This window comes from Octopus sinensis, linkage group LG3, assembly GCF_006345805.1.
Source record: "Octopus sinensis linkage group LG3, ASM634580v1, whole genome shotgun sequence".
In the NCBI taxonomy this organism is placed as follows: Eukaryota; Metazoa; Mollusca; class Cephalopoda; order Octopoda; family Octopodidae; genus Octopus; species Octopus sinensis.
In genome coordinates, this window is record NC_042999.1 from 4,730,276 (window position 1) to 4,747,222 (window position 16,947).

Consider the following 16,947-nt stretch of genomic DNA (forward strand, 5'->3'; position numbering starts at 1 on the left):
TATTATATGTATATATATATATGTATATATATATGTATATGTATATATATATATGTATATATATGTAATCATATAATAGTATATATATGTATATATATATATGTATATAATATATATATGTATATCTATATGTATATATATGTTAATATGTATAATATATATGTATATATATATATGTAATTATATATATATGTGTGTATATATATATGTGTATATATATGTGTGTATATATATATGTGTATATATATATGTATATATATATATATATGTATATATATATATATGTATATATATATATATGTATATGTATATATATATATATCATCATCATCAGCGTTTAACGTCTGCTTTCCATGCTAGGTCTGGTGAACCAGATGGTTGCACCAGGCTCCAGTCTGATCTGGCAGTGTTTCTACAGCTGGATGCCCTTCCTAATGCCAACCACTCCGAGAGTGTAGTGGGTGCTTTTACATGCCACTGGCACGAGGGCCAGTCAAGCGGTACTGGCAACAGCCATGCTCAAAGGGTGTTTTTTATGTGCCACCGACACAAGTGCCACTAAGGTGATGCTGGTAATGATCATGCTCGAATGGTGCTTTTTACATGCCACCAGCGAAGAAGCCAATATAATATATATATATATATAATATATGTACATCCTGCAATGGTGTGTACATAGAGAAAGTTGCTTTGACTCATTGAACTGTTCCTAAACACAGTTTTCACAACTTCAGAAAATATATCCATACACTGTGTTCTCTTGACTTAAGAACAACAGCCCTGTATGTTGCTTTTAAGGAAAATTATTGGGTGCAGGTCTGGCTGAGTGGTTAAGAAGTTTGCTTTGTGTTCATTTTACAAGAGGATGTCCTCATCGCCACTTTTATATCCTCCTATACATTGGATATACAGATTTCACAAAACAAGGATAGACACAACTGTCTTCACACAACGTACTTCAAATTACTCCACTAAACCCGATACTCCAATATATACAAACTCCCGACGATCTCAACGACTTCCTACAACTGTTACAAACTCTCAACAACTCCTACCACTGTTCTCTCATCTCAACCAATATGTTACTCTCTATAAGAGTTCGGCTAGGCCATTCTTCCATTCGCACAGGAGTGTCAATGACTCTTGCCACAACCATTCAGTACCACTGCAGGGCACCTGGGAAATAGAAACTGAAGGACGTTCATTGCATGTGTGTGTGAACATTGCATGATAGTTGTAAGTGTTGCTGTTATATAATTTGTGTCGTTCATTCCTAATATTCTGTAGAAAACAAGACAGTGAGTTGGCGGAACCATTAGCATGCCAGACAAAATGCTTACTGGCATTTTGTCCATCTTCACATTCTGAGTTCAAATTCGGATGAAGTCCACTTTGCCTTTCATCCTTTCAGGGTCAATAAAATAAAGTACCAGCTGAGTACTGGTGTCAATGTAATCAATTTACCCCTCCCCTCTTTGTACCAATACTCTTTGAAAAAGCTATCTGACCATTTGGAAATATTCCTTGCTTGGTAAAAGGCTAGAGTTGGTGACAGAAACACCATCCAACTGGATTTCTAGGGAGGTAGCTCTGATGGTTGGGGAGGAATTATAATGCACAGAGAGGCCCAAATACTCACACACACACATGTACATATATATAAACATGCACATATATAAGCACCCGATACACTCTCTGAGTGGTTGGCATTAGGAAGGGCATTCAGCCTGGTACAGACCCCCTACTTACCATCCAACCCTTGCCAGCATGGAAAGCAGACATTAAATGAGGTACAGATGTGGCTGTGTGGTAAGAAGCTTGCTTACCAACCACATGGTTCTGGGTTCCATCCCAATTGCATGGCACCTTGGGCAAGTGTTTTCTACTATAGCCTCAGGCTGACCAAAGCCTGTAATATGTCTGTGTGTCTGTGTTGCCCCCCCCCCCCACCACTGCTTGACAACCGGTGTTGGTGTGTTTCTGTCCCCATAATTTAGTGATTAGGCAAAAGAAACTAATTGAATTATTACCACATTTTACAAAGTAAAATAAGTTCTGGAGTCAATTCATTTGACAAAAGCATTCTGCAAGGTAGTGCCCCAGCATGGCCACAGTCTAATGACTGAAGCAAGTAAAAGATAAAAGGTGTATAAATTACTGGAGTTTATCTTAGCCTTTGCCATATTAGTCACCCACTGTGACTCCACCATTTTTAATTATTATCCAAACAACGATTTCTCTTCTTCAACACACCTTTGTGTTTTTAAACCGGCCATATCCGGCCAAAGTATTTAATCTGTTTTATGTTCAAACTGACCAGATCCAGGCCCTCACACCTACCCTACAATGTTATTCTATATTAAGTAATTACACCATCAAGATCTTGAAGATATGAGATAATGCATGATTAATTCAAATCAATGTGAATCAAAAAGCATTATGTTTGATAGAATAATCTGAACACTAAAGGGTTAACGATCAGGTGAAAAAAACTGATGCCACTTGAAACTGTTAAACCGTCTTCTACAGTTTTCTTAGTTCTCCTTTTTTCTATCTTGTTATATTAACAAATCTTTTTCTTTTTTTTTTTGAAAGGTTTCCTGTGAAGAAGGCCATTGTGTGTGGTATGGAGTATGCGGTTCCGTTCATAATTTCCAGCCAACCAACTGTGTCTATAATGGACCAGCAAAGCCACTCTCTGACCCAAGTGCCTTGAAAATCTTGAAGGATTACTGCCCAACACTTTATAAAGGTAAATGTTTCACATTAATTATTTCTTGTGTCGTTAAGAAAGAAAACTATGATGAGTTTTTCTTTTAGAAGTTGATTAATTGCCAAAGTTTCCAAGAGATTTGACCCCCCCCCCCATGTATATGACTTTTATCTCACTTTTAGCTTTTACTTGTTTCAGTCATTAGACTGAGGCCATGCTGGGGCACCATCTTGAAGGATTCTAGTCAAACACTTTGACCCCAGGACTTACTTTTATGAAGCCTGGTGTTTATTTTATTGTCCCACCCACCCCTTGCCGAATCACTAGGTTACTGGGATGTGTACCTACCAACGCCAGTGGTCAAGTGGTAGTGGGGAGACAAACGCAAATACAAAGACATGCACACATGTTGGGCTTCTTTCAGTTTCCTTCTGCCAGATTCACTCACAAGGCTTTAGTCAGCCTAAGGCTATAGTAGAAGACGAGCGAGGTCGTTGCCAGTACCGCCTGATTGCCCCCCCCCCTGCCGTGGCACGTAAAAAGACACCATTTGAGCGTGATCGTTACCAACGTCGCCTTACTGGCACCTGTGCCGGTGGCATGTGTAAAAGGATTCGAGCGAGGTCATTGCCAGTACCACCTGACTGGCCCCCGTGCCGGTGGCACGTAAAAGCACCCATTACACTCTTGGAGTGGTTGGTATTAGGAAGGGCATCCAGCTGTAGAAACTCTGCCAGATCAAGATTGGAGCCTGGTGCAGCCATCTGGTTCACCAGTCCTCAGTCAAATCGTCCAACCCATGCTAGCATGGAAAGCGGGCGTTAAAACGATGATGATGGTGATGATGTGCACAAGGTGTCACACTGCAGCACTGAACCTGGAACCATATGGCTGAGAAGCAGACGTCTTACCACACAGCCACGCCTGTGTGGATGTTTTTGTCTCCTTGTCTTGGCACCATGTGACAATCCTCAATGAGTGTCTCATTGTCATCTGGTCAAGGTTGCTCAGACATTTTCACCCTTAGCATGCTATCCATCTCAGTCCTGTAATTGTCATTTTAGTAAATAAGTAAATAAATAAGTTGACATAATATAATGTCTAAAAGATGATGAACCACCTATTGATCCCCTCCATTTTCTTATTGCTATACATATATATATATATATATGTGGAGGCGCAATGGCCTAGTGGTTAGGGCAGCGGACTCGCGGTCGCAGGATCACGGTTTCGATTCCCAGACCGGGCGTTGTGAGTGTTTATTGAGCGAAAACACCTAAAAGCTCCACGAGGCTCCAGCAGGGGGTGGTGATCCCTGCTGTACTCTTTCACCACTCTTTCTCCCACTCTTTCTTCTGTTGGCCTGCTCGCTTAGCCAGCGGGGTGGCGTCATTTGAAGGCTAAAACAATGCGAACGCATTGTGACCAGCGATGTGTAACAACATCTGATGGTCTGGTCGGTCCCGTGATCCCGTGATATATATATATATATATATATATATATATGCACACATATATGTCTATGTGTGTGTCTTTGTATCTGCATTTGTCCCAACTACCTCTGCCTGACAACCAGTGTTGGTTTGTTTTCATTCCTGTAACTTAGTAGTTCAGCAAAAAGTGACTGATAGAACAAGCACTAGACTTTAAAAAAAGTTCATAGTGATGGGTTGATTTTTTTTCAACTAAAACCCTTTTAGGTGACACCCCACCCCTCAGTATGGTTGTGGTCCATCAACTGCAGCCAATAAAAGGGGATAAAACCTAAAAGATGTACCAGCAGCCAACATGTCTTTCCTTTTTATAAAGTTGCTTATGTAGGATTCTTTCTTCAAACGAATTGGTTGCTAATTCTATCTACTTAGAGCTACAGGTATACAAAATGTGATTACATTAGGTGCACGTGGAACATAGTAACATACCTGGACTGCTGTGCATTATTCCAAACAATAAGCTGCTTCATGCTGGAGCACACAGTAGCCTTGTCTATTAGCTAGAAGTATTTCTTGACCACTGCACCAGTGGATCATGGCTGGTCATTTGATCAGTTGTCTGTGTACTGTTATAGGTCTGATTGATCACAGTTGACCCAGGGTTAAACAACTTTGAACTGGAGGGAGTAAAACTAAATCACTTACCATTTCTGATATTCCATGACTCTTTTAAGACTCAATCTTTTACTTGTTTAAGTCCTTGGACTGCGGCTATCTTGAAGGGCACCATCTTGACGGTTTTAGTTGTATATAGATCTGTCCCAGTGCTCTTTTGTGATAGGGCATTGGAAAACCCATCGGATGTTGCTAAATAAACAGCTGAGAAAAACGGGGTCAAAGTCAATTCTGGATGTGCTTTTTTGGGGTTTTTTTTACATATCAGCTGTGGCAAACGAATCCAGTTTCAATTCCATGACTCCTATTCATTTTACGAGTGAGAAAAGGCTGAAGTTGTGAAAAGTTTTTAGTTCTCAGCACGACCTTCGAACTTTAGGGCTCACTGAGGAAATGACCAGCGACCGAGACCTTTGGAAATATGCTGTGCGTGAGAAGACCAAGCAGGACAAGTGAGTCCAGCTCACTTATGCATGTCTTTCCTCCCTTGGAAACACAAAGACCTGTTGAGGCAAGCGAAGTCGAACGACAGGCAACCATGCCAACCCCTCTTTGCTTGCGAAGACCTGTTGGGGCAAGTGAAATCGGAATCGAAATTGAACCAATCCTATGACTGGCACCAGGCAGTTGCCAGGACCCCTGGACTGGTGGCACATAAAAAGCACCCACTACACTCTAGGACTGAGTGGTGTTAGGGAGGGCATCCAGCTGTAAAAACACTGCCAGATCAGACTGGAGCCTGGTGCAGCCTTCGGGCTTCCCAGATCCCCGGTCGAACCGTACAACCCATGCCAGCATGGAGAACGGACGTTAAACGGTGATGATGATGATGATCAGCTGTGGCAAACGAATCCAGTTTCAATTCCATGACTCCTATTCATTTTATGAGTGAGAAAAGGCTGAAGTTGTGAAAAGTTTTCAGTTCTCAGATGCAGCTCAACATCAAACACCGTTTTCTCAAAAAAACCAATTTTCTGTGTCACATCTGCTTATCCAAGAAAAATGGCATATCTCTGTCAAATATTAAGATATTTTAAAAATTTTAAGTGTTCTGAAATCTTTGAGTTATGCTCTTTCAGAATAGAATCACCATTTCAAATTTTTAACGATGTTAATGGTTTTCCCCCTGCACCATCACATTTTTTGAATGTCTGGCACTTATTCTACCAGTGTCTTTTATGAACCACTGAGGTATGAGGACATAAACACCAATACCAGTTGCGAAATGGTGGTGGTGGGATGAAAGAGACACAATGAGACACTCATAAATGCACATCTCTCTCTCTCTCTCTCTCTCTCTTTCTATCTATCTATCTATCTATCTATCTATCTGTGTATCTATCTATCTATCTATCTGTCTATCTCTCGCTCTCTCTCTCTCTCTCTCTCTCTCTCTATCTATCTATCTATCTATCTATCTATCTATCTGTCTGTCTCTCTATCTCCCCCCTCTCCCTGGTGTTAGGAAGGGCATCCAGCTGTAGAAACTCTGCCAGATCAGACTGGAGCCTGGTGCAGCTGCTGGCTCTCCAGACCGCAGTCAAACCATCCAACGTATGCCAGCATGGAAAACAGATGTTAAACGATGATGATGATACACCCCCCTCCCATATATATATGTGTGTGTGTGTCTTATTTATCATCACCATCATTTTAATATCCGTTTTCCATGCTGGCATCACAAAACAGGATGAAAACAAACTCAATGCTGGTTTGTTTTCGTCTGTTTCAGGATATCATTACATCAGTTCTCTCCCGTCTCTGACCATCTCTCACTTCTACAACCTACATTCTCTCCCCATAAACTTACCCACACTTCCTGTCCTCCAGCCCCCCTCACTTCCACTATTTTTATCTCATCCTGGCACCACCCTCCTCACTCCCATTCTCCCCTCTATAATGTAAGTAGCCAAATATCTCCCATACAACAAGAAACTCGTTCCATTCTGGCCCCTTATTTCACATTCTAACCCCTCATTTCCTTGCATAAAGCCTCTCTACTGTAGCCCCACTCAGTTGAAGAGGATCTTAATCTTGTAGGTTGCATGGTGACCTCATAAATGCTGGTGCCACAAAAGAAACACCCAGTGCACAGTGTAAATTGTTTGGCATTTGGAAGGGCCTCCAGCCATTGGCCTGGTTCCTACAGCTGCATATTCCTTGAACTGTCAGAGATTCTCAGATAACTGGTCACAGAATTATGGATTTATCTCTATTACAAACAAAATACAATGCTCTGCCACCCTTGGTATCCCTACCCAGAGAACAAATAATCACTGACAGTCTAGCACAGTGGTTCTCAACTGATGTCCACATGACCTTTCGGGGTCCGTATACGATTTTATTGTTAAAATTTATCTGCAATAAACTGTTTATATGGTAAATTTTGATCCTTTCACCCGCACGATTTTCACTAAGAAAATTTTTTAAAAACTCAGATTTTTGTTCGGAGTGTTTGGCGTTAGGAAAGGCATCCAACCATAGAAACCTTGCCAAATTAGATGAAGCCTGGCACAACCCCCACCCCAACAATTTACCAGTTTTCAATCAAACCTATTTCTTTATTACCCACAAGGGGCTAAACATAGAGGGGACAAACAAGGACAGACATAGGTATTAAGTCGATTACATCGACTCCAGTGCATAACTGGTACTTAATTTATCGACCCCAAGAGGATGAAAGGTAAAGTCGACCTCAGCGGAATTTGAACTCACAACGTAACGGCAGACGAAATACTGCTAAGCATTTTGCCCGGCGTGCCAACGTTTCTGCTAGCTCACTGCCTTTAAGTTTTCAATCAAACCGTCCAACCCATACCAGCATGGAAAGTGGCCATTAAATGATGATGATGAATGATGATACTTATAGGTGCTCACCCGAGTAAACTAGGAATCAAAGGGGTCCATATGGTTGTAATAATAGCATGAGAAAGCAAAATGCTTTCAATTCTGTCAGTATACAAGCTGCCCCCACAAAAACCTTCTGTGATTAAAATGGCCTGCGATGTAATTCAAGTTGGCCAAGTTTGGTCTAAATAGATTGATCTGTAATGATCCACTTCATGCTAAAAGAATCTCAATTAAGCATCTTTTCTGCTCTAGGCACAAGGCCTAAAATTTTGGTGGAGGGGGCCAGTCAACTGGTACTTAATTTATCAACCCTGAAAAGATGAAAGGCAAAGTTGCCCTCGGCAGAATTTGAACTCAGAACGTAGCGGCAGACGAAATACCTATTTCTATTTCTTTACTACCCACAAGGGGCTAAACACAGAGAGGATAAACAAGGACAGACAAACGGATTAAGTCGATTATGTTGACCCCAGTGCGTAACTGGTATTTATTTAATCGACTCCGAAAGGATGAAAGGCAAAGTCGACCTCGGCAGAATTTGAACTCAGAACGTAAAGACAGACGAAATGCCGCTAAGCATTTCGCCCAACATGCTAACGTTTCTGCCAACTCACCACCTCAATTAAGCATCTGCTGGTTTTGGTAGTAACTTACAGATTGTGTAAGAATGTCAGCTTATGATCGTGTAACTCAGCTAGCTCTTCTAAGGCAACTGTATGCGATTCCTAAAATTTGAGTTGACCTCTCCTAGAGTTCGGTAGTTTCTTTTCTTTTCTTTAGCTTATCATTTATAAACTAGCTCACCCCATGATGTCTAATTGTAGTATTTTGTATATTGGCGTAGGAGTGGCTGTGTGGTAAGTAGCTTGCTTACCAACCACATGGTTCCGGGTTCAGTCCCGCTGCGTGGCACCTTGGGCAAGTGTCTTCTACTGTAGCTTCGGGCCGACCAAAGCTTTGTGAGTGGATTTGGTAGACGGAAACTGAAAGAAACCAGCCGTATATATGTGTATATATAACGGGAAGCTTTATGAAAATAGACAAAAGACGAAGGCAGGTGGAAAACAAACAAACAATTGTATTAGTATGGCGCTCAGGAAATATAAATAATATATATATATATATATATATATATGTGTGTGTGTGTGTATGTATGTGTATATGTTTGTATGTCTATGTTTGTCCCCCCCAACATCGCTTGACAACTGATGGTGTGTTTACATCACCGTAACTTAGCAATTTGGCAAAAGAGACCGATAGAATAAGTACTAGGCTTACAAAGAATAAGTCCTGGGGTCGATTTGCTCAACTAAAGGTAATGCTCCAGCATGGCCACAGTCACATGACTGAAAGAAGTAAAAAAGTAAAAGAGTATATAAATAAGGTACAAAATAATCACAAACTTCCCTTGTACATGCATACACACATATACTCACACAGAGTTGAAACGCTGTTTGATTTTTCTTTTCAACATTGAATGTTCACCATCCCACTTCCATTGCACACACACACACATTCACATAACTCCCTTTTATATACACATATATATACTTCCCCATGGCCAGTCATGTCTTTCACAGAAGACTAGAAACGAACATCATCACTTGTGGGGTGACAGTCATGTTCTTTTACAACCATCACATGATGACATGACAAAGGTACACACACTCTCTAACACACACACACACACACACACACACACGCATATACAAACACAACAGGCTTCCATCAGCCATGTAGTTTCAAGTTCAGTCCCACTGTACAGCACCTTGGGCAAGTACCTTCTACTGTAGCTCCAGGTCGACCAAAGCCTTGTTAGTGGATTGGGTGGACAGAAACTGAAAGGCAACGAGCTGGCAGAAACGTTAGCACTCCGGGCAAAATGCTTAGTGGTATTTCATCTGTCACTACGTTCTGAGTTCAAATTCCGCCGAGGTCGACTTTGCCTTTCATCCTTCATCATCATCATCATCATCATCATCGTCGTTTAGCGTCCGTTTTCCATGCTAGCATTCGCTAAATTAATTTCCAGTAATGCATTGGAGTCGATATATATTTCTTTACTACCCACAAGGGGCTAAACACAGAGAGGACAAACAAGGACAGACAAAGGGATTAAGTCGATTACATCGACTCCAGTGCGCAACTGGTACTTAATTTATCAACCCCGAATGGATGAAAGGCAAAGTTGACCTCGGCGGAATTTGAACTCAGAACGTAACGGCAGACGAAATACGGCCACGCATTTCGCCCGGCGTGCTAACGTTTCTGCCAGCTCGCCTTTGTCTGTCCTTGTTTGTCCCTTCTGTGTTTAGCCCCTTGTGGGTAGTAAAGAAACAGGTATTTCATCTGCCGTTAAGTTCTGAGTTCAAATTCCGCCGAAGTTAACTTGGCCTTTCATCCTTTCAGGCTCGATAAATTAAGTACCAGCTGCACACTGGGGTCGATCTAATCGACTTAATCCCATTGTCTGTCCTTGTTTGTCCCCTCTGTGTTTAACCCCTTGTGGGTAGTAAAGAAACAAGAAATAAGAAACTGAAAGCCCAGTGTGTGTGTGTGTTTATCCTTGTCTGGACATTATGTGGTGGTTGTACATGAGCACCACTATCATACAGGCAGTGTAGTTTACTTCTATGAAAATCATGTCTGGTTGTATGGAAAATATTACTTTACTTGGAGACAGGTGAGGGTTGGCTGCAGGAAAAGCATCCAGCTGTAGAAAACCTCCCTCGTCAAATTCTGTCTGACCCTTGCATGCATGGAAAAGTGGATTTTTATTGATGATTTTTAGGTCTACTTTGTTTATATTGCTTATTGACAGAGCGACTGACCGGCTTCCGTGCCAGTGGCACATAAAAGGCACCATTTGTGTGTGATAGTTACCAGCGTCACCTTAGTGGCACATGTGCCAAGGATTCGAGCGAGGTCATTGCCAGTACCTCCTGACTGACCCTGTGCCGGTGACACGTAAAAAGCACCCACTACACTCTCGGAGTTGTTGGCATTAGGAAGGACATCCAGCTGTAGAAACTCTGCCAGATCAAATTGCAGCCTGGTGCAGCCATCTGTTTCGCCAGTCCTCAGTCAAATCGTCCAACCCATGCTAGCATGGAAAGCGGACGTTAAACAATGATGATGATAATGATTTCATACAGTAGATGCTCAAAATAAGTAATGTCTCTCTCTTTTACTCTTTTACTTGTTTCAGTCATTTGACTGCAGCCATGCTGGAGCACCGCCTTTTAGTCGAGCAAATCAAACCCGGGACTTATTCTTTGTAAGCCCAGTACTTATTCTATCGGTATCTTTTTGCCGAACTGCTAAGTGACGGGGACATAAACACACCAGCATCGGTTGTCAAGCAATGCTAGGGGGACAAACATAGACACACAAACACATACACACACACATATATATATACATATATACGACAGGCTTCTTTAAGTTTCCGTCTACCAAATCCACTCACAAGGCTTTGGTCGGCCCGAGGCTATAGCAGAAGACACTTGCCCAAGGTGCCACGCTGTGGGACTGAACCCGGAACCATGTGGTTGGTTAGCAAGCTACTTACCACACAGCCACTCCTGCGCCTATTTAATTAAGAAATTTTGACACTTATTTTTTTCCATGCTACATGTTAATTTTGACACTTTTTTTCCATGCTACATGTTAATTCATTTCAAACTCCTCCTGATTTTCTTCTTTCAGGTCCGAACACGCCGACTTGCTGTAATAATGACACCATTCATAACTTTGCCAAAAGTTTGAGTCAGGCTCAAGAGTTGTTGACCCGCTGCCCATCATGTTTTTACAACTTCCGCAACCTTTATTGTTCTTTCACTTGCGACAGTCAACAGAGCAAATACGTCCATGTTTCTGAGACAAAGAATATTTCTGGCAAACTTGCCGTTGGAAGCATTGAATACGCTGTTGACCCCGTGTTTGCCAATGGCCTCTTTGACTCCTGCAAAAATGTTCTAATGCCGAGTGCCAACATGAAAGCCATTACATTGATGTGTGGTAGTTATGGCAAGCATTGTACTGCTGAAAAGTGGTTGAAATATATGGGAGATATTGGAAACATGCACACTCCAATTGGTATTCACTTCAATGTCACAAGCACTCCCTGGAATGTTACTCCTCAGAAATCATTAGTTCCTATGAATTACTCAATAATTCCTTGTAGTTCACCTGTAAGCAATGACACAAAAGCTTGCAGTTGTCAAGACTGCAGCAGTTCGTGCCCTGTTTTCCCACCAGCCCCTAAACCTCCAAAACCATGGGAGATTCTCTACATTAATGCTTATGATTTCATATGGGGCTCCATATTTCTAGGGTTTTTTCTTGCATTTATGTCCTACGTTATTTGGGAAAACATTGTCTGGCAAAATAGTTTGGGCTTGGCTGATGGAAATGAGCCAACTCAGTTGTCTGATTATCCAGTTTTAGGGGAGACTATATTTGCAACTCGCAGTAAATTATCTACTATAGGTGATAGCTTCATGAACTTTTTAGATGAAAAGTTTTATAAGTGGGGCTATTTGTGTGCTAAATACCCACTGAGAGTTCTTTCAGTTAGTGCAGTTATTTCCATTGCCCTTTCTTGCGGGGTTATAAAATTCCAAGTTATTACTAACCCTGTATTACTGTGGTCAGGCGCTACTAGTGAAGCTCGTCTTCAGAAGAACTACTTTGATGAAAATTTCGGGTAAGTTACCTTCATTTCATATGTAATCATATCAGCATGTTGGCTCCTAAGCCTCGTTTTACATTTTATCCCAGGGTCCCAATACGATATCTTCATTAATTTTGACATGAGTGGCATAATATTTTTACAGTATACCATATGTGAAGCAAGGATCATATAGGTAGTGTTAGATACCCACGTCCCACTAGAGGGTCATGTGGCACCCTAGGTCATATCACATCCTAGATATCTCATGACCTACCTGTGGTCGATTAAATATTTGTGATATTTTCTATTGGAAGATCTCGAAAACTTTTCGAAAAGAGCTATTTTGGTTTCTATGACAAGTAAAATATTTTTCATTCCCTTCTCTTTCTATTGGAAAATCTACCTATTTTTTCAAAAAAATTGGTATGGCAAATAAAATTTTCTCAATGCTCAATCTTTTATTTTACCTCATTTCATGGTGAAATCAGAAGAGAAACGAAAAACAAATATATATATATATGTTGGACGACATGTCGGGGGCTTCCATGGCATCCATGGAGGCTACGGTTTTGGCTCTCGTAATGAGGAAGGAACCAGGCTGCTGGAGTTCTGCGATGCAAATGACCTTATGGTCTGCAATACCAACTTCAGGAAACCCACCTCTCACCTAGTCACCTACCGTTCTGGCAGACACACCAGCCAGATTGACTACATCCTTGCTAGAAAAAGGGAAAGAGGGCTGATTATAAATGCCAAAACCTTTCCAGGCAAAGAATGTACTCCCCAACATAGATTAGTAGTTAGCGACTTCAGGATCAGAGCTAAATGGTTGCCCAGAAGAAGACCAGCTTGGAGGAGAAGGGTCTGGAAGCTTAAAGATCCTGCAAATAGACAGAGATTTAGGGACATACTACTCGAAGCCTTTGACGAAATAGAAGGGGATATAGCTTCACTTAATGTGGAAGACAACTGGAGATTCCTACAGGACAATCTGCTGACAGCCACTGACCAGATCTGTGGATGGAGCAAAGTACCATCTCGACCCAGAGTAACATGGTGGTGGAACACTGTGGTTGACAGGGCTATTAGACAAAAGAGACAGGCTTGGAAGGACTGGAAGAACGGTGGTAGCAGGGAATTGTATCAGACAGCCAGAAGGGAAGCTAGGAGACAGGTTTATTTAGCCAGAGGGGAAGAGGATAAGAAAAAATTTGCCAATGTTCTGAGCCGTGAGGATGAAAGACTTGAGGTATTTCGTGTTGCAAGACAGTGTGTGAGAGAGAATCGTGATGTGGTAGGAGAGAAGTGTGTTCGCATGGATGATGGTTCACTTGCGCTAAATGAGGATGCAAAGAGAGAGGTTTGGAGATGCCACTATGAAAGGTTGCTGAATAAAGAAAATGAATGGGATAAAGAGAGTCTGCCGAATGTTGACCCAACAGAGGGACCAGCTATCCAAGTTGATAGTTCCGTGGTAGCTAAGGCAATTAGAAGCATGAAGACAGGGAAAGCCCCAGGCCCATCAGGAATTACTGCAGAGATGCTCAAAATATCTGGCAGTGTCGGCTATAACCTAGTCACCCGTATAGTCAACCAGGTGATACACGAAGGAGTCATACCCAATGACTGGTGTAGCAGCATACTAGTCAACTGCTACAAAGGTAAAGGTGATGCTCTAGATACAAATAATTACAGAGGTATCAAGCTGTTGGATCAGGTAATGAAGGTTACGGAGAGGGTCATAGCCCAACTAATTAGAGAGAGAGTTAGTTTAGATGAGATGCAGTTTGGGTTCGTGCCAGGGAAAAGCACCACTGATGCTATATTCCTAGTAAGGCAGCTGCAGGAGAAATACCTAGCCAAAGATAAGCCCCTGTACCTGGCTTTCATTGACATGGAGAAAGCCTTTGATAGGGTCCCCCGATCTCTCATCTGGTGGTCAATGAGGAAACTAGGGATAGATGAATGGCTGGTGAGGGCTGTGCAAGCCATGTACAGAGATGCCGTAAGTAAGGTTAGGGTTGGCAACATGTACACAGAAGAATTCAAAGTAGAGGTTGGGGTCCACCAGGGTTCAGTACTCAGCCCCCTCCTATTTATCATAGTCCTCCAGGCAATTGTGGAGGAATTCAAGACAGGTTGCCCCTGGAAGCTCCTCTATGCTGACGACCTCGCTCTAATTGCTGAGTCACTATCAGAACTGGAGAAGAAGTTCCAGGTGTGGAAGGAGGGTTTAGAATCGAGGGGCCTTAGAGTCAACCTAGCTAAAACCAAAGTACTAATAAGTAGAAAGGTAGACAATCCACAAATATCCTCGGGAAGATGGCCTTGCTTGATCTGTAGAAAAGGTGTAGGTAGAAACTCTATAAGATGTACCCAGTGTAAGCTATGGACACATAAGAGGTGCAGCAATGTCAAAGGTAGGCTAACTGGGAAGATAGTTTTTGTATGTGGCAGATGCTCGGGAGCATTGACCTCTGAAAATCTGCAGAAAACAACTTCCGTCACTTTCCGGGGGGAAAAACTAGAAGTAGTTGATAGCTTCCGCTATCTAGGTGACCAAGTCAGCAGTGGGGGTGGGTGCGCTGAAAGTGTAACTGCTAGAATAAGAATAGCCTGGGCAAAGTTTAGGGAGCTCTTACCTCTGCTGGTGACTAAAGGCCTCTCGCTCAGAGTAAAAGGCAGACTGTATGATGCATGTGTACGAACAGCTATGCTACATGGCAGTGAAACATGGGCCGTGACTGCTGAGGACATGCGTAAGCTCGTGAGGAACGAAGCCAGTATGCTCCGATGGATGTGTAATGTCAGTATACTTACTCGACAGAGCGTTAGTACCTTGAGAGAAATGTTGTACCTAAGAAGCATCAGTTGTGGTGTGCAAGAGAGACGATTGCGCTGGTATGGTCATGTGGCGAGAATGGATGAAGATAGGTGTGTGAGAAACTGCCAATCCCTAGCAGTTGAGGGAACCCGTGGAAGAGGTAGACCCAGGAAAACCTGGGACGAGGTGGTGAAGCACAACCTTCGGACGTTAGGTCTCACCATGGAAATGACTAGAGACCGAGACCTATGGAAGTATGCTGTGCGTGAGAAGACCCGGCAAGACTAATGAAGCCATAACCCGTGGCCCCTACCTGGGACGTAGTCAGTCCACCTGTGCATACCTTCCTTCTTGTGACACTTGTGAAAACCTGTTGAGGCAAGTGAAAATCAAATCAAATCAAATCAAATCAAATCAAATCAAATCAAACCAAATCAAAATAGATGAACATCAATGGAATTTGTATCCTTGTGGTACCAGTGCCGGTGGCACATAAGAAAACCATCCGAACGTGACCGTAGCCAGTACCGCATCGACTGGCCTCCGTGCTGAGGGCACGTAACAAACACCATCCGAGCGTGGCTGTTCGCCAGCCTCGTCTGGCACCTGTGTCGGTGACACATAAGAAAACACCATCCGAGCGTGGCCGTCTGCCAGCCTCGTCTGGCACCTGTGTTGGTGGCACATAAAAAACACCATCCGAGCGTGGCCGTCTGCCAGCCTCGTCTGGCACCTGTGTCGGTGGCACATAAAAAACACCATCCGAGCGTGGCCGTCTGCCAGCCTCGTCTGGCACCTGTGTCGGTGGCACATAAAAAACACCATCCGAGCGTGGCCGTCTGCCAGCCTCGTCTGGCACCTGTGTCGGTGGCACATAAAATCACCCACTACACTCTCGGAGTGGTTGGCGTTAGGAAGGGCATCCAGCTGTAGAAACACTGCCAGATCTGACTGGCCTGGTGCAGCCTTCGGGCTTGCCAGACCCCAGTTGAACCGTCCAACCCATGCTAGCATGGAAAGCGGACGTTAAACGATGATGATGATGATGATGATGAAAAGATCTATAAAAAATTGTTGTCTTAGTGTAGCAAAAGGACAAATCAAAGCAATCGGAAGATACCAGCTCTCAGAAAGCCCATAGGAAAGAAATTTAAAAATGACCCACTGGTGTGTCAGGTGGGTCTTGCTAACTTACCACCATGACCCACCAACAAGACATGTGGGAGCCAACATGTTGTTAGCACCTCGCTAGTTCTAATCAAAGTTTGAACATCATAAAAATGGTTATTTTTGTCTGCATTATGTCGCTATTGCAGGCTTGCTTGATGAATTTACTTCTTGACTATTTGGTCCCGGGTTGTGCCTTGTTGCACAGTGTCTTTGACAAATCTCTTCTGCTGTAATCTCAGTTTCACAAATGCCACATAAATGAAATCCATCTGGCACCAACAAGATTGTGTTGTGGCACTAGAAAAGTTGCTTCCATCCATCCATCCATGATGATGATGATGATGACGACTGTATTGTTACTTTGCAATTTTTTTAGTTAGATGCCCCCTATAGGCTTCTTCTAGAATATTACATTTGGAATTGACTTTCTGCCAGTCTGTCTTTGGTAGTCAGGCTATGGCTGTGTGGTTAAGAAGCTCACTTTGTAACCTCTGAGCAGTACCTTGGATAAGTGTCTTCTGCCATAGCCCTAGGCGCCTTGAGTGAAACTATAATAATAAAAATAATAATAATGAAATTATTGTATATAGTGCTCAGGTGCACCACA

The 16,947-nt window shown here is 42.6% G+C and overlaps 1 protein-coding gene across 1 annotated transcript in view; it reads left to right on the plus strand.

Moving 5' to 3' along the window:
* Positions 1 to 16,947, plus strand: part of LOC115209266 (NPC intracellular cholesterol transporter 1) — a 98,190-nt gene that overhangs the window by 38,235 nt on the left and 43,008 nt on the right. The window contains exons 4-5 of the mRNA XM_029777567.2: positions 2,596 to 2,752; positions 11,380 to 12,379. Of these exons, the coding sequence (XP_029633427.1) occupies positions 2,596 to 2,752; positions 11,380 to 12,379 (1,157 nt within the window). The remainder of the gene's footprint in view (positions 1 to 2,595; positions 2,753 to 11,379; positions 12,380 to 16,947) is intronic.